This window comes from Hibiscus syriacus, unplaced genomic scaffold, assembly GCF_006381635.1.
Source record: "Hibiscus syriacus cultivar Baekdansim isolate YM2019G1 unplaced genomic scaffold, ASM638163v2 tig00112857_pilon, whole genome shotgun sequence".
Taxonomy (NCBI): domain Eukaryota; kingdom Viridiplantae; phylum Streptophyta; class Magnoliopsida; order Malvales; family Malvaceae; genus Hibiscus; species Hibiscus syriacus.
In genome coordinates, this window is record NW_024063412.1 from 1091158 (window position 1) to 1114519 (window position 23362).

The 23362-nt window shown below is 34.2% G+C and overlaps 3 protein-coding genes and 1 pseudogene across 3 annotated transcripts; 2 read left to right on the plus strand and 2 right to left on the minus strand.

Moving 5' to 3' along the window:
• Positions 1-365: 365 nt before the first annotated feature.
• On the minus strand, positions 366-3358 carry LOC120184063. The gene is made up of 4 exons (XM_039188630.1): positions 3240-3358; positions 2207-2896; positions 1081-2107; positions 366-806 (listed from the first exon to the last, which is right to left on the minus strand). Exons 2-4 carry the CDS (start codon positions 2877-2879, stop codon positions 620-622), a joined length of 1887 nt encoding a protein of 628 aa, XP_039044561.1. The 5' UTR covers positions 2880-2896; positions 3240-3358; the 3' UTR covers positions 366-619.
• A 663-nt stretch (positions 3359-4021) lies between these two features.
• On the plus strand, positions 4022-7297 carry LOC120184056 (dihydrofolate synthetase-like). The gene is made up of 10 exons (XM_039188624.1): positions 4022-4322; positions 4421-4518; positions 4629-4779; positions 4875-4937; positions 5041-5202; positions 5525-5716; positions 5808-5907; positions 6360-6491; positions 6664-6796; positions 6889-7297. The coding sequence occupies exons 1-10, from the start codon at positions 4053-4055 to the stop codon at positions 7241-7243; spliced, it is 1656 nt and encodes a 551-aa protein (XP_039044555.1). The 5' UTR covers positions 4022-4052; the 3' UTR covers positions 7244-7297.
• Positions 7298-10200: 2903 nt separating this feature from the next.
• Positions 10201-11237, minus strand: LOC120184184 (annotated as a pseudogene).
• An 8961-nt stretch (positions 11238-20198) lies between these two features.
• On the plus strand, positions 20199-21598 carry LOC120184052 (transcription factor SPEECHLESS-like). Its single transcript, XM_039188621.1, has 3 exons — positions 20199-20584; positions 20666-21184; positions 21510-21598. Exons 1-3 carry the CDS (start codon positions 20240-20242, stop codon positions 21579-21581), a joined length of 936 nt encoding a protein of 311 aa, XP_039044552.1. The 5' UTR covers positions 20199-20239; the 3' UTR covers positions 21582-21598.
• Positions 21599-23362: the final 1764 nt, after the last annotated feature.

Here is a 23362-nt window from a genome sequence, read left to right on the forward strand (position 1 = left end):
GGTTAAATACCTTTTGCTGAGGTTCGCGCAGTTCTACACAGTTTTAACCTCTTAAATTGGAGAACAAAAGAGGACTAATTTACTTTTATTAATAGTCATTTCTTTCTTTTAATTTATTTCATGCAATATCTAAACTATCAAAATCTCTCCATTATTGATTCAAGTGTTGAGCTTGAGGTCGAGTCAAGTCAACCTTTTATCGAATTTTGACAGAGACATTCTGTTTACGAACTATTCAACTCTTTGAACACCTCTAAATTGGATCTTTAAGCTCTAGTTAAAAACTGAGGGCAACTGAGATTAAAATACCCCACGTGTATGAAACAAACCACAAATTCATGGTGCGGTTCAGTTGAAAATTTCTTGCCTTCAACGCACTGAAGCAGAGTTAACATCCTAAGGAGCCTCTAAGCTTCTATCTTTTCAGTGCAACTTTTCCCTTACAATAAATACTATGATATTGCTGTAGGGCAGTTCCACACATGTTACGTTTTTATGCAGATTACATATGTTCACGTAACACTTGAAGATAGCGGATTCATACAGAGAAGAGAACGGAGTTTCGTTTCCCCAGCACTAGAGCACGTGCTTTCTTTGAATTGATCAGTTGCAGGGAAGATTAAGGATGAAGAAAATATGGGTCCTCTTTGCTTTTGTAGATCCCAAACAGTTGCTTAGAGTATCGGGTTGCGAGATTTCTGCACAGCTCGACTCCATTCGGATCATATGCTTCCAACTCCTCCACAGATTTCTTTACATCACCTTTCGGGTCACCATCAGTTAGAAACTCTGCCAAAGTACAGCCCCTGCAGGACAACAGGAATACAAGTCAGCTGCTGCAAGATGATGTATGGCAACAATGACGCTATAGTCTAGACCATGCCGAACGAGAAAAACCCTACAACAAATAGTCAAATAACTAAAGCCGAAACGAGGTTGTCTTCTTAAATAGTCACATAAAATGCAAAGCACTATGCAATAACATGGTGTACTGAACATGCAAATGACAGTGTACACTTTCAACTCGTTCTCAACAGACAAAAGTTCATTATGACCGACCATAAGCATTTGAATTCACACCTGTAAGCATCGAATTTACTAAAACCTCTCTGATTTTGGCATAATGTTGCCTTGGAAAGCTTCTCCCCCGATGTTTGCTGCCTGTAGAGAGCACATACAGCCTTCATGCAAAGTTCCGGATCCTTGCCAAAGGCTGCAAGTAGCTCTCCCTCAAATTTCCAATCTGATTTATGATCCTTGTTCCTTCTAATTTGAGAGAGAATCACATCAAAGTCCACTTCATCATCTGAAGCATCTTTCGAGTCACTACATGCCCCACAGCCACCAGAAACATCTTCCTGTCCACTACAAGCATTGTCACGATCAGAACCATCTTGTAATTCGCTACAACTATCGTCACAATCCGTAGTGTTAGAGTCCTTAACAATGAAACCATTCAGACTATGACTTTCACTATTACTTTCTGGCCCGATCCCATCTGAGTCATCATCTTCAACATCCTTAGTTGTAGGGGTTCCTTCGATGAATCTACTTCCACTATTGTTTCTTGATGAGCAATTTTTCTCTTTTCCTTCAGATAGACTGCATAATACTAGTCTCCGCTTTCGAGTAGTGAAAGTGCCTCTGCCTTTGTCAATTTCAGGGGTAGTAACAGCAGGAACCACTTCCTTGCATAGCATCCTCCTGAGCTCCCCAATTGGAACATTGTCTTTATCACTCTCCGAGTCACTAGTAACAATATTAAAGGCTCGTTTTCTTTTGTGAACTGAAACAAACGAAACATTATCCACATAACTACCCTCTTTTTCTTCTTGGTTCCATTCGACGATAGCCCCAGTTCCATTTTCACAATCCACAGTTCCTTCTAATTCGTGCTTACTTAAAAGGTTACTATCCACAGCAGGTTCATCATCACTATCATGAATATCGATAATGCCAACCGAAGCAAGTTTAACACCTGCTGGAGTGGAAGGAGCCATCTGTTTATTGGGGCTTCTTTCCCCTTGAAACGACAACGGTCTTTTAACTCGTTTACTACTCCGTGTCCTGTAATCACCCTTATAAGGTGTGCCATTAGAAGGCGTCCCTGATACAAAATCAGATATAAAGATTGTGAATCATGACGTGCTACCTATTACACTATATCAGAAATAAATCACAATGCAGAGAAAAGAATCATCATTACCAGCTGGTTGCAGATTTCCAGTGCCTTTACCAGGAGAAATCAGAGCAGGTACAGAATCCACTATACTCGGTGCTCCAACTATTACCGACATGTCGTTTGAGGTGGATCCACCATTTGTTTTGTTCACATCAGGGTTGTTCGTATCGAACGGCTGCTCTACGGTTTTCAAAACCAAGCTCTTTTGCAGCTGTGATGTCAATGATTCTAATTCCTTGAACTTTCGCTTCCAGACCTCAGCCTCGTTCTCTGCCGTACTTTTCTCGCATTCCAAAACCTTATTCTCAGCCATCAGCTGAAAAACCTTGTCTTCCTCATCACTCTCCTCGGTCAGATTAACAGCTCCCTCAATCAACCCTTTCTCTCCATAACCAACAACCCTTTCATCACCGATATGGCTTATTCGATCACTAACTTCATTATTTGGGCACTTCAAGATCTTGATTTCATCCTCAAGTGCAAGCTTAGCGACTTCCAATGTCCTAACTTTAGTCTCAAGAGCTTCATACCCGCTCTTCCTCTTTCGAATCTCCAATTCAAGCTCCAGACACCGTGCTTCGGCTTTCTTGCTCCTCGCTTCTAATTCACCACATCGACATTTTTCCACCTCTCTATCGTAAACAAGCTCAGCTTTTGGAACTTTTTCCTCAGCTTCCTCCAAATTCGTCTCCATCATCAATCTCAAGCACCTACCTGGTTATTATATTCAAGAAATTTGTTTTTAAAGAGACAATTTGGGTTTAAAAATAATGTGCTTCAGCTAGGTTTCATAGAATGCTAAACACGGGTAACAGTACAACAAGCATATTTCAGAACAGGAAACCCAAATTCTCCTCCTAATATTTCTAAAGAAATAAAAAACAAGTAAGCTTGAATTTTTAACTCGTTGTTGTTGTTGTTTTCCCGGAACTCAGAAAGTTAAAAACCAAACTTACTGAAAATTTCCTTGTTTGCTTTCTTTTCTTTGATATAATTTCTCGGAGACCAAACAGACAGTAAGAGCAAATTAAAATTGAAAGTAAAGATGGAAACTTACAATGAAATGCAGCAGCTTTCGAGCTCCCAATATACAGTTATATATATATATGTATAGTAAATTTTCTGGAATTATGGGGAAGCGTGCTACGTAAGAGATAAAAGGGAAAGAGTGCTAAGTAAGATTTTTTTTTTAAAGAAGTGCCAAGTAAGATTGTAAGAGATTGTAAGAGATAATAAGAGACAAAATAGGAAGGTTGGAGGATTATTTTGTAATTTTTTTAAGTTAGAAAGAATAAATTGTTAATAGTGGAATAGTTAGCTAGAAAACCCTAATAAAATACATGGGTAAATTATATGTTTAGTTATAAATTATTAGTATTGGTTTATTTTAATAATTAAACTTTTAATTTTTTCAAAACCATACATAAAATTTAGTTTTTGTTTCATTTTAATATAATTAGTATTTTATCGTTAAAATCTTTAATTTTTGTTTCATTTTAGTATTTTCGTTCAAAATTTAATGTTAAGTTTTGAAAAAATTAAAAATTTAGGTACTAAAATAGATCAAAACTGATAATTTAGATAGTAAAAGCGTTAAATTTTTTAATAATAAATACTAAAATAAAAAATTAAATATTATGCATGATTTTAATAAAAAAAAATTGAAAGTTTAAGTAAAACGGATCAAAACTGATAGTTTAACTATTAAATGCGTAATTTACCCTAAATTCATTATATCGCTAGCGAAGCCAATGAAACGACGCCATTGTTGTACTGAGTAAAGTAATCGATGACTCGGTGAGCCACGATTTTATAGTTGTCCTCGCGGCATCTTTCCTGGGAAACAAACGGAAAAATATCTCACAAAGGAATGAAAATCCGTAAGCTTATCAACTGCCAATACTTCACTCTCACTCACAGAAAACCCACGAGAAGCGTCCAATTGGAACCGAAACAATGGCTCTCGTCATACTCACCGGACCCGGAGCTCAAGGGTTTCACCCAGTACATCGATTCTCTCAAAAACTACGAGAAATACGGCGTCCCGAAAGACGCCGGCACCGATTCCGATGATGGGTTCGATTTGGGTCGAATGAGACGCCTTATGAAACGACTCGGCAACCCGCAGTCCAACTTCAAGGCATGTCCTCCTCCCTTTGTTTATCTCTTTCCTTCTCTTTTAAATCAATGCCGACATTATACATATATACATTTATGTATGTTTTGAAATGATTATAGAGTGTTCACATTGCTGGGACTAAAGGGAAAGGATCCACTGCAGCTTATCTATCGAACATCTTACGTTCAGAAGGTTACTCGGTTGGTTGTTATACTAGGTAAGTGAAACAGAAAATGATTGCATTTTATGTTTGTTGTTTACATATTTGGTTGCCGTTTTGGATGACGTTGCAATAATGTGATTTGCAATCTTTTTATGCTTAAGCAGTCCACATATGCTTAGCATAAGGGAACGTATGTCAGTGGGAAGGGTTGGGGAGCCTGTGTCTTCGAACACGCTGAATAGCGTTTTCGGTAGGATTAAGCAAAGTCTTGATGAGGCTATTATGCTTGAAAATGGATGTCTTAGTCACTTTGAGGTTCGTATTGATTTACATTTGTATTAAGCGTTTGTTTTTGTACCGTGTAATGCCGTTTTCTTCGAAGGAAGCTGCATTGTTTAGCTTGTTTTCAGGTCCTTACTGCTGTGGCGTTTTCTTTATTTGCTCAAGAGAATGTTGACATTGCAATCATAGAGGTTGCTTCATTTCCCCAATAAATCTTCTTTTTGGCGAGTCTTCGTGCTTGTGTTAGACTTACCGTTCCTTTTTCACTTCTTTGGTTTAATTGTAATGAGATAGGCTGGATTAGGAGGTGCTAGGGATGCTACGAACATTATTTCTAGTTCTGACCTTGCTGTGTCTATCATAACAACAATCGGCGAGGAACATTTGGCTGCACTTGGGGGTTCTTTGGAAAGCATTGCAATGGCAAAAGCTGGAATCATTAAAAACGGTCGTCCAGTTAGGTGATTTTACCTGAAAAAAAGTTCGTTTTATATTTATGTGTGCTTTGAGTGGATTGGATTCAATCTTTAGCTTTCCATTTAGTATCTTTCTTACTCAGAACCATGATTCGAATCAAAACTTTGGTATATGATGCTTGTTTTCTTCGTACATATATGTGTGCTCTACCATACCACTTTTATATGTATTCTCTGAAGCTTTTAGACCAACGGATTGTTGCTTGATAGGTGAATTTGAAGGCTGGTCATAGATAAGTGATGATAACTTTTGCATTCATGAGTCTTCTCCATTCAAATTGACACCTGGTTCGAATTTTCAGTTGATTTTAGGCGGGCCTTTTCTTCCCCACATTGATTGCATTCTTCGGGAGAGAGCATCTTCAATGTGTTCACCTATAATATCAGCATCTGATGGTCGAATTAGAACATCGGTAAAAGGAATCAACATGTTTAAGGGTAGACCTTCCCAATGTTGTGACTTGGTGATACAACTTGACCATGACTTGCAGTTGGTATGTTCTTCCAAGCACTATGCTGTGAATATTAATTCATTTTTGTATTTTGAATCATTTTAGTGAACTTATTATTGTTTAATCTACACAGTCCATCGAGTTACATGATCTAAATCTGTCCATGCTCGGAACTCATCAACTTCAAAATGCAGTGACTGCAACATGCGCAGCCCTTTGCTTACACAATCAAGGTAGGTGCTTAATCTTTGTTGTTCTGATTCTTATTTTTTTTGTTGAAATTACAACTATTAGAAAGTTAAAATTGATATGATCAATCATTACATCCGTATATCACGGAATAGCTAACTGAACTATCAAACTAACTAACCATGATACAACTGGACAACTCAAATATAAATGCCAAACCTACATATGGAGGGACTTGAACCCGAGACCTCAAAGTTTCAAAGCCTCCTCTTGCCGCTCAGCTAAGTTCTCATCGGCAATCTTTGTTATTCCGATTGGATGATTTCTACTCAGGCTCAGAGAAACTCGTGAATAGCCTGGAAACAAAACTTTAATTAATGATGAAGCTTGAATACCGCTTGGGATAAGTGACCAATGCTTTGCTCAGTCCGGTTGAGTTTTTGTCCTCTTTTATTATTTCTTATTGTTCCTTTGGATGATTTCATGCATACTTCAGGATGGAGAATCTCAGATGGATCTATTCGGGCTGGCTTGGAGAATACATTTGTGCCGGGAAGAAGCCAATTTCTAACATCCGAAGAAGCTGAGAAATTAGGATTATCGGGATCAATAATATTACTTGATGGAGGTTCTTCCTCTCTTTTTCTGAGTTCTACTTTTCGTTTTAGATGGGCCAGCCGAGAAATTACGATTAACTGCCTTTTCTTGTAATCTATCAAATTAATATTAATTCCAATGCATATTTTGAATGAAACTCTTCTTAATGTAAGTAGTCCTGACTGCATTTTTTTTTCTTTTAGCTCACACAAAAGACTCCGCAAAAGCTTTATTGGAAATGATACAAATGGCATTTCCGGATTCACGATTGGCTGTTGTTGTTGCAATGGCAAGTGACAAAGACCAGTTAGCATTTGCTAAAGAGTTCCTTTCAGGTATAAACCGATTTGTGACGGTTCTCGAATTGGGTGTCATCGTATTCGATAGATCTTGGAAGGATTTAACTGCCATTTTTACCATACTTTCACAGGTAGACAACTAGATGCAATCTTCCTAACAGAAGTTGACATTGCCGGTGGCACATCTCGAACCACCTCAGCTTCCGTTTTAAGAGATTGTTGGATGCAAGCTTCCAGAGAATTGGGCGTCAACGTTCTTCATGATAGAATGATAGAGTATGGAGAACTGTTTGAGGACAAGTTTAGTTTTTCGACACGGGACTCAAAACATGAAACCGTATTGGCTGCCGAGAAGTCGCTGTCGGATTCCTTGAGGCTTGCTAATCAAATTCTTAGAGAAAGAACAAGGAATGGATCAGGTATTGTTGTGGTCACAGGATCTCTGCATATTGTTGCAAAGGTATTAGCTTCTCTTAATCGGTAATGGTGTTGTGTCAACATATGTGGCCCCATAGCGAACAATGTTACGACATATTAATGGACCTCCCGGCTTGTTTATCTATTTATTCATTGAGATATTTTAAAAGAATCAAATATCGTATTTATTATGAAAATTTTGAGATCCTTGTTTATAAGTCATATACGTTATTGGATTTGTAAAAATACATGAAAACTAATATTTTTTAAGATTATTAAAATATTTTAGAATTGTAATTTTCTTTAAAAAAAAAGTCATAATATTTTTAGAAAATGAAACTAAAAATCATTGTAATCGATCTAATGGGGTAAAATCAGGGTAATAATTCAGGTGGATAAATTATTTAGCTTAATAGGACATTCTAAATTTTATTTTGGGATTTCCAATATTTGTCCCAATAGATGATCTAGATTTTATTTTGGAATTTACGATATTTGTTACAGTGAAGGGTGAACTCGTGAGGGGTGACGAGTTCTAAAACAAAATTTATTTTATTTTAGAAAATTATATCAATAATTTTATTTGTTTTTGGTCTGATCGATTTTGATTATCAATTTTTTAATTAATTACGTTTGGTCCCTTACGATATTGATCTATTTAAAAAAATGAAAAAAACCCCTTAGAAATCCAAGTGTAAAACTCAAGGGTCTTCTTCTTCTTCAACTCTCTCTCTCTACAGCTTAACCAATTCTCTCTCTATAGCTTAACTAAAACTATGGATTTTACATAGGCTGCTAAAGTTGCTTTGCTTCTGCAGCTTTCTCTTTTCTTATTGAGCAGCTTTACAGTGTCTACTCAGATATTTCCTCAAGCTTTGCCTCCCATGACCATGGCATTTCGTCTATAATGCCACCTGCGCATTCACCGAGCCATCACCACCATCAGTCTTAGCCCCCAATGTAATACTCCGATTTTCGGGTCAGTAGTTTGAATTAACCCGAAACCCGTAAATCAAGTTCATTAGATCTCCCAAATCAATTTAGACCTAAGTGATAGTTTTAAATTATGTTTAATAGATGAGGGACCAAAGGTATAGTTTACCCATTTCTTAAAATTAAGGATAGAAACCCTTTACATTTAGATATTCACGTGAACCAAACTTCCTAAATACTCTTTCATTTCTCTCTTCTTCCTTCCCAATAGCAAGAGAAAGTTAAAAGCTTTAAGATCTTCAAGCGTAGTTTGAAGCAACCAAGGTAAGAAATCTAACATCTCTCCTTTAAGCTTTAACCCGTAATTTCAAGTTTTGGTTAAGATTTTAAAAAATGAGTTTTTAGAATAATTAAGGAATTCAAAGAATTCAAGTTTATTCCAGTGAAATCGAATTGTTTGGAGTGCCCTTAATCATGTTTTAAGCCTTAGATAAATTAGTAATTCCTTTATTTACCATTGATTAGTCAAAGAGATGGGAGAAAGTTCCAAGTAAATGTGGAAAGAAAAAGTGAATCTTAGACGAGTTGAGAAGGATTCTAACACCCAAGTAAGTCAAGTAACCATATTTACAACTTTTTTATACTTATTAGTGGGACATTAGAGGTGTTTGATAGCATTGAACTTATGAAATAAGCTTGATGAGCATTTCAATGATAGATTCAATGATTTATGTTATAAACATGTGTTGAAGCCTTATTTATGACCCCTATTGATCACATAGGACACTAAGAACAATTGGGAACCTCTAGGGAGAAATGTGAGTGAGTTTAAGTGTCTAAATAAGACAATTTTGGGCTAAGGTATCGGTACTAGAAGGAACTAGGGCTGTAAATGAAACGAGACAGATCGTGAGCTACTCGAGATCGACTCAATCAAGGCTCGATAAATACTTGAATCGAATGGACTAGACTCGAACTCGAGCTCGACTCGAGTTCTTAACGAGCCTAAACGAGCTACTCGATATTCGACTCGAAAAACTCGTGAGCAGCTCGAAAAATGTTATATTATAATTTTATATTTTTTAAAATTACATTATTAAAAATATATTAAAAATACACTATTGATAATTCTAAAATTTTAAAAATATATTAAAAGTTCTATAATACAATTACCACAAATTTTAATTAATGTCCTTGCAATGAACTCCAAACCCTAAACCATAAACTTTAAACCCTAAAACCTAAATTATACTTACCTCATAAATCGGTATCAAGTCAATTAATTAATGTCTTTGTAATAAACCCTAAACCCTAAACTATAAACACTAAACCCTAAAACCTAAATATGATTATGTGATAGGGGTTAAGTTATGCACATGAAGGTAACATACAAATTATGCAAAATGATGTTATGTGACTCCTAAATAAATCAATCACATACTTATACATAAACATATCAACATGCAAAATAAATATACAAAACTAATTAAAGAAAACAATCCTAAACAGGGACTAAATTAAGAGAATTCTAAATGTGAGGACTAATTTAAGCTAAATATACTAACTTTAGAATGATGATTAAATTCACGTAAATGTAAAATTAAACTTACAAAATTGAATTAAACCAATGCCTTGAATACAAAATGCGCATAAACTATAGGGTCTTATATGCAATTGATCCTATTCGGTTTAAGGTAAAATAATATGGAAAATAACATAAATGACACCTAAACATTTAAAACAAATAAGAAAATTTAAACAAATTAGGGAGCTAATTTTAATTTTAAGCTAACATATATTTGAAACAAATTGGATATTACCATCTATCTTTTAAATGAATGTTGAATTTGTAATCTCATTCAAATATAGCCTTTCAACCTCAAAAGCTTCAAAATTCCAGCTTTTGTAATCTTTTAAGCAACTTCCTTTTGAGGGGCTCGGGCTCGGCATCCTTCGCCTTATTATGTTGGCTGCTGGCGGGAAACCATAATTATTATTACATGTCATCTTAGAACAAAGCCTTTGAGACAAGACCGGGAGGGTGAGCTCTACTATCTCTATGGTCTTCATCAGCTTACGAGTCATGCACAACTATACTTGTGTATTTTCAGTACTTACCTGTCGCGTGACTGGATCAGAGAGAATGTTTTGAATTTCCGGATCTTGCATTGCCCTGGTCTGCAACATTTTACCATATTTACATTGTCAGGGCCTTCCAATCGATTTTCAAAAGGTAGGTGTAAACAACATAAACGAAAAATGAAATAACTTGCCTGTCTTTCCTTCAATTCTTCAGGGCTTAAATCACCTCGACTAGCTTTGTTGATCTGTTCTACACATATGCATAATAGTCGACAGGTAAATTATATGGCATTGGTGAAATAGAAACACGAAACCAAAAACATAAAACAGAAAGTCATATATATACCTTCTAACACCATCTAGCAAATTCGGGTTATTTGGACCATGTTTCAATCCTTCATGATATGTCTCTAAAGCTTTGTCATACTCTTCTTCATGAAAGACTGAACAACTCCCTTTCTTGTGTAACCCTTGGAAAATGTTAGATCAAGCTCAATGCACTTCTCATCATCTTTCAATCCCTCATGCAAAGCACCCAATTTTGTGTAGCACGCGTCTCTATTGCTGTATGCCTGACAAGGTGGCCTTATATCCCATATCTTTAAGATAGAAGCAAGTGCTCCACAAGTGATCCTATAAATTAAAGCTCAAACTCAGTGGTTTAATTTACTGAGCCACGTGGTGAACACTGGAGCTCGAGTCTTGAGCTTTGGTCGATCTCTTGAATTTTTTTTTGAGTTCGAGCCTTTTTGAGTCCGAGTCGAGTTTCAATATTATCTTTTGAGTTCGAGTCGAGCTTGAAAATTTTAGGCTCGTGAGTTTTCGAGTCGAGTCGAGCTTACATTTAAAGTTTTCGAGTTCGAGTCGAGCTCGACTCGACTCGTTTACACCCCTAGAAGGAACAATACCGATATTGTTCATGTTCAGGCTTAAAAGTATTGAGTTTTATAAGGGCAGTATCGATACCCTTTGAAAGAGTATCGATCTAAGGGTTCGGTATCGAGATCACTGTACTTGGCATCGAGACCCAAATTCCAGAATGCCATTTTGGTATCGGTACTCAAGTGAGTATCGATACCCAAGGTCAAAGTATCGATACTCCCCATCTATACTGAAAGGAGTATCGATACCCAAGGTCCAAGTATCGATACTCCCCATATGAGCATTGATACTTTCCCTTTTAAAATAAGTGTTTTGTGCTAGAGTATCGATACTTAGGGAAGGGTATTGATACCCAACAAGTAATATCGATACTGTATGGTCGATATCAATACCAAGGAGTTATTTTGGACTAGAAATTAAGAGGATTTGTAAAGGCAAATGAGGTTCCCAAGAACTCTATAATTACTCTTACATGAGACTATTACATAAGACTACGAGAGAGAACAACAATAACTCTTAATCAAACATAGAAACGAGATAAAGTAGGAGCAAAAAAACATACCTTGTTTGATGCTCTGGAAATGATTCAGACACTCGAGTTCATTTAGTGTAGGGTGTTGTAGTATAGAATCAATTCAGATATCCTTAGGTAGGGCACAAGACCCTTAAAACTGACTAGTTAGGGCACAAGGTTCAACACTCGCAAGGGGTGTGCTAGTCGGGGGTGTGGTGTCCGATATAGAGATTCCGAGGGTCACATCCTCGGTAGACTATAGGGGTGTGTGAGCTCTGAGATGCAGAAATCCCTCAGTCGCATTATGATGTCTACCATAGCATAGAAAGTGAGTATCGCAAGGATACTCATTAATGATTGAATTGCATAGATACATAGTACTTTGATCAGTTATTAAAGCATGCTATAAATGAACCTCTGTTAGTATGTTTTAGTTGTTAGTGTGACATTGGGCTAGTTAGCTCAGTGTTTAGAATTTGTTTACTTACGCAGATTCTTAGGTGGAGCTCTTGAAGAATTCTTGTGTTGAGTAGATCTAGACTCAGATTTTTGGAGCAGAGTACGTCTCGGTTTCTTCTTAGAGGGTATGTATATCTGTAACCCTTATTTTGTATGTCGAGTTATAGCATATATTAAATTTTGGTATGTACATTTTGATCTGTAATTTTGGAAACTCCCGATTGTAAATTGTTTTGTATAAATGATGTTAAAGTTTTTATTATATTTTATCCTTGATTTTCTTATACGAATGGTCATTTTAAAGTAAGAATAATGAAAAAAAAATTGTTAGTCATTTTAGTGGTTCCGTGTGACACTCTCATCGGTCGACTGTGTAGGGTGTTACACCAAAACCATCCACCTGTTTATCCCCTCTACCACCCAAGACACCTGCTAAATCACCAAGTTGTGCTCCTCCACCAAAGCGTGGATGAGTCTTGTCCTATATATTTTCCCTTAGTTTTATCAACATGTGACTGATCTGTAAACACACGTAGGTCAAGGGTGAAGTAGCGTAGAAATACTTCAATGGCTCGAGTCCAGTGATTAGGGATGTAAGGCAGAGGACTGAGAAATAAATAGAGATGAAAATGAGGATTTTCTGGAGTGAAAAGTAAGCTTTGATGCGGTTAAAAATGTGGGAAACTAATATTAAACAGATTAAGAGGAAAGCACAATAGATTTCAGTGGCAATGGTGGGGGTATGTTTGTTTCCGACATATGGTTTGAACTGTTTCGCAAACTATTTGTTATATTTGGTGATGTAAACTTTCGAGGTTTTCGAGATTTTCTTTAGGTATGGGATAAGGTTTTCCTGCAACTTGGTCGGGAGATCTCGAAACTCACCCACTAAATCGGATTCATCTTCCTCGTCCATCCGACTGGCTTTTTTTTTCTGTTGTTTCTGAATCTGGATTGTTGGTTTTCTCCCCTGGAGTGACTTCTTTTGAGTTTTTGAAGATTTAGCAGCACTTTTGCTCAGTGTTTTTGAAGTGAAAAGAGTTTGTTTTTTGAGCTTGGAAATCGAATTGAGCGACAAATTTGATAACGGTTTTGTTGAATTGGTTGTTTTTGAACTGGAGCTTTTCTTCTTTAACAACAGCTACTCGTCTTCTTCCTCAACCCTCTTCAAACATCCATGGTGAGCATGCGTTTTCACCGTAACCTGGGTTTTACATCTTTAGAAGAAGACACGTAGTGTTCTAAATTTTCTTATTTTTTAATTCTCAACTAAGACGAAAACGTGAGTTTTTTTTTAATTCTCAACTCATATTTTTATTAATGGGTTAACGAAAAATAACGCCGAGTGACTTGAAACAACATAAGTGATTAAACACAATTAGTTAAAAAATCGATTAGATCGAAAATAAAAGAGACTATTAATATTTTTTTAACTCGTCAGGTGGAGGTAAAAAAAATAATTTTTTATTAAAATTTTTATTAGAACTTATCATAAGAAATGTAAATTCTAATAAAAAATATATTTTATTGAAATTCATTACGAGGCGAATTTCAAATCACTGTAATAATTACTGTAAGTTGCTAATTAATTTCTGAGCTTCTAATTAATTTTTGAACTGTTCTATAAGTTCAAATAATTATTCCGTCTGGATTATTGGATTAATTGTGCCTCTAATGTGGGCCTTTACCCTGCCCACAACCCATCATAATGATCGATCTCACTGGTCAGTCATTTTACCTAATCCAAATTCCAAGGGTGCTTTCCTTTTTGTTTTTTTTGTCTTGAAGCATGGAATTAAAGTCTGGTTTTTGAGCCATCTCCATCCCATAAGTTCACGTAAATCTCCATGAAAGCTCTTGCATCTAACAAGGATCATGTTTGTCTGAAAAAGAGGAAGAAGACAACTCCTAAAATAGGCTCCACTTGTTAAAAACCTTTGCAAAACCCCATTTCTCGTAACTCATAGCCGCCCGCTGCTCTGGGATGGATCGAGGAGTACAGGCGTGTTGGAGTGCGATTGTATGCCTAGAATTTTCAAATTCTTTTTTATTTTAGATTTTTTCTTTATATTATTATTATTTAATTTTATACCCCTTAAAATTTTATAACTTCACACCCTAAAATTTTTAATATTACTTCTGACATAAGTTTTTAACTTTGTCCTTGCCGTTTCTCTCATGTTTATTTTCTCTTACGGTGGCAGTGACGGCACAGTATTACATACCCCATCACCTCCGACGTATCGGAGTGAATTCTGACGGGGAAATAACACTGCTCGAATTAGGATTGTCGTTTGCTTTTTCCAAACTTCACTATTTGTGTAATACTTCACACATTCATTTTCATATCCTTATATCAATCCAGTTAAATTCAATTGATAGTACAGTATTTAATACATAAATTATCAGTTTTAGTTTATTTTAGTACTTATTTTTTTTTAAATTATACCTAACGTTTAGTTTTTATTTCATTTTAGTACACCGTCATTAAAAACTTAACGCGTTTAGTGGCTAAACTATAATTTTTTTCCAAAACTTAAAGTTAAATTTTGAACGGGGTACTAAAATGAAATAAAAACTAAAGCTTTTAAAGTCGGGGTACTAACATGAAACAAAAACTAAACTTTATGTATGATTTTGAAAAAAATAATGTTTAGGTATTAAAACAGACCAAAATTGATAGTTTAAGTACTAAACATATAATTTAGCCATATTTTATTTACACGTAGACATGTTACCGTACATTGTTGTTCTTTCTCTGTTATTTTATGAAATTTATAGGTTTAGTTGCTTAGAAAATCGAACCGTTGTAATGCTCGTTTGAGTTCAATTCCGGTATTGTTTTAGTTCATTACCTTGTAAATTCAAAAGGGGTAAAGTAATTTTTGGTCCTCAGATTTGACAACTTTTCTCGATTTGATCTTTTGAACTTTCTTTACAACATTAGTCCTTCAATTTGGTAACCTTTTTCCAATTTTAGCTATGTGAAAACACCGACAATACCTAAACTACTACTTAATGCATATAAGCATCAAACCCTTAAATCATAGTCAGTTGAGATTAAGAACATTTGAACCGAAGACTTTTTAAATATTCTAATAATATTAATACCTATTAGGCATATTTATTGAAAAAAAATATAATGATTATATGACAAGTGGTATGAAAATGATCATTTAATTAATTGTTCGATTTTATGTCGAACGTTCCATTGGGCAAGGTAGACAGATCGAACAACTGTGATGAAGGCGTCACGAGATTGAGTGAGGGGGTTATCAGTTATCACGTCTTAAAAAAGTGGGAGACATTCATCTCATGCCGAAAAAGGAGGAGATCCTAAACTTTAAAAACGGTGACACTGCACATCCTATCATATATACATTTTTAGGGAGAGGATAACGATCGAATGATGTGTATATATATTTGTTTGAAATGAAATTTTATTTAAAAAATTGACTGAAAAAATAGGAATTACATATAATTTTGAATGGATGGAAGTCCATTAAATGAGTTTTTCATCTTAAATGCTAAAAACGGACAGACTACATTGTAGTCCTACACATAGTTTGGGGACTTCAAAATCAGGTTTTGTCAATTTCCTTCTATTTTAATTGGATTTTTGGCATTCTTTCACCACAGTAACTATTTTTACCTTTAGAATTTATGTAATATGGTTTTCACTTTGTAATATGGAATTTATGTTCAATTTTTGGAGTCTATCACATTGACGTCATTAATTAATTTTTTTTTACAATTTTTAACTATCGATATCTAATCTGTTGATCGATTAATTCGAATTAGGAACTACAGAGGCAAAAACGACCATTCCAACTCAGTTTAAATGTCATTAATTAATTTAATATATTATTTGACTATTTTTTTTAAATTTTGTAAAAGGGTTCATAGATTTGTTTGCCAAAGAAAAAAGAATTTATAGATTAAAATAAAAAATAAAAAATTAAATTAAACCTTACACTTATTACACACTATATATTTTGTAAAGTTATAATATTTTTTTATTAAGCTAATGTGATTATAAAATATTATTTGTTCTAAATACTCTCAACATATGATAATGAACTCTCAATTACCCTGTTGCAGTGCGCTCGAACCCATGACCTCAATGAACAATAATAATTCCTTTAACCACTGAGATAAGTTGGTTCGTACAAGTTATAATATAATATATTTTTTATGAAATATATAGTAGATTAAAATTAAGGTTAATTTTATGTTGGTACATAAATAAATAATTTTTAATTGGCAACCAACTAAATATAAATGAAGGTTATTATATGAAATTATTTATTAGAGTTACGGTTCTCTAAATACACATAGTTTAATTTTTTTTATATTTCATCCTTATAAAAATAGAATCATCATCTCTAACTACTTGTGTGCTAATTTACAAGATAAAAAGGATAAAATTTAAGGATCTTAATATATCAATGTATTTAAATATACTTTCATATTTAATTTGTCTTGATAATCTGACATGACATATATTGAATTTTGTTATTTTATACCAATTTTGTTTAATTTCCAACATTACATACTATGAATACATATAAATTAAAACAATATGATTCAATGTGTACGGATCAAGTGGTCTCTGTGGTAAAAGAATTATTGTTATTTCTTGAGGACTCGGGTTCAAGCACCATAGATACCAAAGGTGTGAATGTTTAATGTCGAAAGATTGAAAATTATGTTTAAACATATATTATCTTTTACTTATCCCAAATTAATAAAAAAAAATATGATTAAATGCATTTCATGTAATTTTTGTTAGAAAACAAGCACATCTTAAAATTTTAAATTATGTCAATAAATGCAAACTAAATAAACCCATAACAAATTAGCTATTTTTTTAAAAAACAAATAGAGGGAGAAAAGTGAGCAATATTGAGCTCATAGATTTCGTGTGTGCTAATAAATGATAGTTTCAGATTGGGGAGTAAATGAAGATGTGGAGTGGACCTCCTTCTCATTTAATTTATTTTTGTTTGCCCTTTCGATTTCAAATTTTGTCCCATTTTCCTCTATTGCCTCATAAAAGACAAAAGATTACTTACTAAATTCAAATTTAATTTTTTTTATTTAATATGTAAATAAAGTAATTCAAATAAAAATTTTAAATTTATTTTTTTAATCCAAGTTGGTCAATGAATTTTAATTAAATTCAACCATAAGTCATTATATGTTTAGGTAAATATTGTTTATATTGTTTCACCCAAGATTTTGAAGGACAAAATGGATGTGTAAATGATGTGGGGAAAAAATTCCTAATATAATCCATTCGGGGATTATTTCCCCATCTAAGGTGAAATGTATAGTACCCAACCTAAAGACGCTAGGTGCTTTACGCATCTTCAAGCTAAATATGAAGACTCCAGGATTACATGATTTCTTCAGGCAAATGAAGAATACCCCACGACTGCATGACGTCTTCAGGCAAATAGAGAAGACACTAGGAGTGCACGGCGTCTTCAGACAAGAAGCCCTAATTCAGAAAATAATATGGTGGATGTTTTATAAGGGAAAATCATTTTTCCCACAACCCTATATGGGCGAGAAAGCCGATTTTGAAGACATTCAGTCCTAGTTTTAATTATACTTTGCCCCCATGAATTCTAATTCTGATTCGGTCCCTCAACACATCCTCGTGGACATGATGTAGCAGTTTAGCATACATAGAGAATATCATCATGTTTGTCCCTATATGTTCGCACTATTGAGATTCTTACAGATAAAGTTGTTTACAGGTAACTAAAACAGCTTCATGCATGCATGTTTCTATACTTTTTAATTTTCACTCTAATCGGTGCTTATAGTTTTTTATGTTTGATTCTTTATGTTTGTCTTACCGTTTATATTCGAAATTTGAAATAAATATTTCTAACAACATTATCTCCAAAATTTGAACATAAATTCTATTGGTGCATTGGCATTTTCATGATGGTTTCAATGATTTGAAAAAGGGTATTTTACATATTAATAAGAAAAATAATAATCAAACATGAAAGAAGAATTAAATGTGGGTAAATGGTGATTGGCTTTTGTCAAGCAAGAAAGGGATGGGTGGTTGTTGAGGATGGTAAATGTGAGAATCGATGGTTGATGGAAATAGCTATGGGATGAATATGAACAGGGAAATCATTTTTGTCGTAAAACCACAATTCTAAACAAGTGTAGGGTCCAATTTATTATAAACATATTGCTGATAATATTTGAATGAGGGGAGGCTACCCTTAATTATGCAAGGGCAAACTAAGAAGTTCGTAGCATATAGAAGAGATAAATTTAGAGAGAGAGAGAATATGTGATGGATACGGAGATTAGTAAGTAGTGTAATATATTAATAATCTCGATTGTGATAGGTGTCTTGTTGAATATTTATACATTTTTTGTAATATTTATATATTTTTTATAATATTTAATATTTTATGAAGTAATTAACTTGATAAATAGATAATATGGATTAGAATATTTATAGATTTTTTTTTACGTAAGTTTTGATATTGTTTGATCTTACTTATTTTTCTCACCGTTATCTTTTAGATTATCGTAATAATTTAAACATATATATAAACAAATAAACAAAAAATACTCTATATATATAACCTATATGTTTAAACAGGAACATAGATGCAGTGAAATGAAATTGAATCATCGTAGACACGGAGATGCCGTGTCTGGACATTGAAAGCTAGTCGTAAACGCTATAGTTAGCCCTTCTTCTTTATAACATGAGAAAAGGAAGGAAGAAAGAAAGAAAAATCATATTAAAACACAGACACAAGTTGCAGGCTTTTTTCCCATGGCCACTACTCATTAAAACTCCTCTTTTTTGGTTGCCCTCTCGGTTCTTAAGAGTTTGTCTTGACTAATTTGAATTGATCCGGATCGTACATATAGTTTTGATGGGTGAGTCTCCAAACAGAGATTTTATGTATATACAAAAACTCAAACTTGAGACTTTATCTTTGTCGTGTTTTCAGTGCTCTTTTCTTGTACATGGATGTTTGATTCTATGTATTTTATGTATGGGACGTGATTACCTTAAATATATCGTTGAAAATAGAAAAGAAATAACCAATTCATTACGTTGTTAATGATTTAACAACTCATTTCCCTAATTAAAATCACCTAAAATAAAGTTTAATGATTATATTAAAATATTTTTAATTTTAAAATCAATATAAACCTAAAATTTGTTGGTTAATGCTATTATTTATCCTCGAAAATTATAACTCAAACATTTAGCCAATTTAAATCGATCCACTCCGTCGTTCTTGGTGTTGCGTGAAGGGTGTTTCAGGTGAATATAATGGAGGTAGTGGAGTGTCTGAAAAAAAATTAAAAAGCTTTAAACGTAAATTAGATATAAAATCATTGTTCAAGAGCCTATTTGATATTTTAATAGTAGTTCAGGGATAAAATTAAATATTAACCTTTTTAGTTAATGTTTCTACGTCATCAATTTAACGGGATGACAGTAGAGTAATCATTTTATTACAAATCAATAATGTTAATGATCAATATGTTCTTTCTAAAACTTTCATAAGAAAAATGAAAATTTACTCAAATATTAATGACTATTTATATAGTTTAGCCATGATTTTAATCATTCTTGTTTTTCATAGTTTTATTAAAAAAATAACTAAGAATTTATTAATTTATTCTAATTTTATTGCACAATACTATTAATGTGTCACTCAAGCACCAACCTGAAGACAAATATTGTAATATAGTAACATTAATAAAGCTTAACAAAACCCCATCATCATCATCATCATCATCATCATCATCATCATCATCATCATCATCATCATCACCATCACCACCACCACCACGTCGAGTATTTCATTTAATTCTGCATTTATCTACCTTATTTATTACCTATCTCTCACCTCCTTCCCATTTTCCATTTTTGAGTTCCTAGTTTTGCTTCTCCTTCAACAGTATTCTAACTGTTGTTTCACTTTCAGTTCCCAGCAGCAGTGTCAAACTAGGGCAAATATTCAAAGCTTGAAGATTTTTAGAGACAGAAGAAAGGAGATTACCTGATGGTGATAGTTTCAGGGCCGCTGCTCTTGAATTGACATATTTACCCCCTTTTATAGCAACCCGTTCTTTTTCCAGACTAACGGTTTTCTTCAAAGAAATACTGATTTTCTGGACGATTTTCCGATGGATGATAGTTTGTGTGAGTTTTTCGAAGAATCAGAACTCGTCGGCGATGATGATTTGTTTAGTATTTTTGAGAGCTTAGATGGACTCACTGAGTCGTTTCAAGTACCTTTCACCCCGTTTGAAGAAACGGCTGCCGCTGGTGGTGCACAAATGGAGTCCGAAACGGAGGGAACTTCGCCGAAAAGCAAGAGGCGGAAGGTGGCTTCTTTGGAGGAAACGACGGCGAACGCCGATGGACCTCAAAGGGTGTCGCATATCACCGTCGAACGCAACCGGAGGAAGCAAATGAACGAGCATTTATCGGTGCTGAGATCGTTGATGCCTTGCTTCTATGTCAAAAGAGTAAGTTTCTGCACTTTTTTGCAGTCTTAAAACGCATGCACCATGATCCGTCTTAAAAGGATACTGTATTTTATGTGTTAGGGGGATCAAGCATCAATTATTGGGGGAGTAGTGGATTACATCAGTGAGTTGCAGCAAGTTCTACACTCGCTCCAGGCGAAGAAACAAAGGAAAGTTTACGGTAAAGTGTTGAGTCCGAGGATGCTGTTGAGTCCGAGACCGTCTCAACTCAGTCCGAGGCCGCTGAACTTGCCGATAAGCCCGAGAACACCTCAGCCCGGTAGCCCTTACAAGCCGAGGACGTTGCAAAAGGCTGGTTATCTGTCTCCGACCGTGGCGGCTACTATTTCGCTCGAACCGTCACCGACTTCCTCCACTTCCTCCGTCGACAACAATGAGCTCGTGGCGAACTCGAAATCTCCGATTGCCGACGTGGAAGTGAAGTTTTCCGGCCCGAATCTCGTTTTGAAGACGGTGTCCACTCGGATTCCAGGTCAAGCTCTGAAGATAATCTCTGCTCTTGAGGAACTCTCGCTCGAAATACTCAATGTCAACATTAACACCGTCGATGAAACCGTGCTTAATTCCTTCACGATCAAGGTAAAAACTAAAATCCCTTAACCAATTCCTCTTTTCATTAAGCAAAACATCGTTTTCTTAAGCATGTTGCAGTAGTTTTCAGACAAAAGTTAATCCGACATTGGAGTACAGTAACTCTACTTGCAGTAAAAAAAAAGAAGCAAATTTACTTACAGCTCTTGGAAACACGACCATTATAAATTTTTCGCTGAAATCTATGGCATCTTCTTCAGTCATTTTCATGCAGTAATTATGTTAATTAAATCACTTCTTTAAATAAAATTTAGGTTTGGGTTTATGCCGATGGTGTAATTATATTAACTTTTTTTACGTTTTTAATGAGCAGATTGGAATTGAATGCCGCTTAAGTGCAGAAGAACTCGCCCACCAGATCCAGCAAACTTTCGGTCATTGCTAGGTCTACTCGATCGATCATATATAGGGTAAAGTACGGAATAGTCATTAAACTTTATCAATTATTATAAAATGGTCATTAATTTTTATCAGAATTTATCATTATTTTAAAATATATAGGAACCATTTAAGACTAATTCGATAAACTTAATGATTATTTTATTACTTTTGAAATTTCAATAATAAAAAGATAATTTCAGTATAGTTTAGTGACTATTTCTGTACTTTACCTTGTAACATATACACTGAGAGAGGTTTCCAATTCAATGTTGATTAACATGATCTTCCTCTATGGGGAAATAGCATTTACCTTTTCATTAATGTTTGACTACTTACATGTTATTGTCGATTAGTAATGTTAATTATCATGATTTGCATGCATTAGCTAATATATAGTATTAGTGTAACACATCAATCTTAGTGATTTTTGTAGTCTTTTGGGTCAAACTTTTTTATTTATTTTTTGCATATTTGTATCTAGACATGGAGATATCAAGGAGTAATGAGGCGCACTTGTATCTTATGAAAATTTTAAATTTTATGTAGTTTAAATATTTTTTATATTTTCTTAATAATATAAAAAATATTATAGAGGTTATAAACTTATTTTTATTTAAATTTTACGATTTATATTCACAATTTGTGATTTTTTTAATAATATATTTTTAAAATTTAAACATAAATCGTGAAATGTATATAGAGGTTATAAACTTATTTTTTTTAAAAAAACCTTGAAAAAGAAAAAAAATAAAGATAAAGAATAATTCATGAGCTGAGGAGTAACAATGGTCCCATGCATGCAATCTAAACAAGATTTGTCAGCAGTATCCTAGTAGGCAAGCATGGCTGCCTTAAAGAGGCTTATCATTATTATATTAGGGACCACACGATAAAAATAACATTTCAATTTATTTATTTATTTTAAAATTTGGTATCATTTCTCCACTCAAGTTTGGACCACCTAATAAAATCATTTTCTCAGCTGCTCAAAATCTTGTTTCATAGTGTATATTTCACTATTTTTAGTTCATCATTTATACTTGCACTTTCCGATGTATTTTTTTTCTTCGCATGAGATATGCACACTTAGGTGCTACTATTGCATTATTTGGTGCCTCTATCGAGTTGCCTAAAATCATAGCATACCCACATGAAATTACGTACATTAATACAATAGACCAAAATCATTTTACTATGCTAACATCCCATTCACATACACGTGCATCAGTTATTCATGAACCATGTTAAAATGGTTTAATGTGAAGAAAAGACAAGTAATTATTAGGGAATTTAGAACAAGGGATTAGTGTATTCATAGGTTCCTAAATAATAAAATGTGATGTCTACACTTGTAGCAACTTCGAATACTCACCGATATTAATTCCATTAAATGTCGAAAACCATCAAATCTTCAATTTCCCCTTTTCTTGCTTGAGCAGTAAAATTGTTGTTCACACAATTCAACACTAATAAAAAAACGGATGTCCCTTTTCTCCATATGTATGAGGTAAGGGGGAGATAAGATAGTATGCTTCCGTAAGAGACCTCCGAATTATGAAATGTCCTCCGTGGGACTCGATCCAACCACCTCACTCTACCAACTGAGCTGGATGATCATTTCAACACTAATAAACTTAATGTAAATAAGTGCTATTACCTTCCGACTATTTCCCATAAATTACACGCACAGCAAATTTTAGAATTTAATTAGCGTAAATCATTGCAGACTTGCATGTCTCGGGTTCATATTAATGCAGTTAGCTTATTAGATTTTTCAAGTCCAAT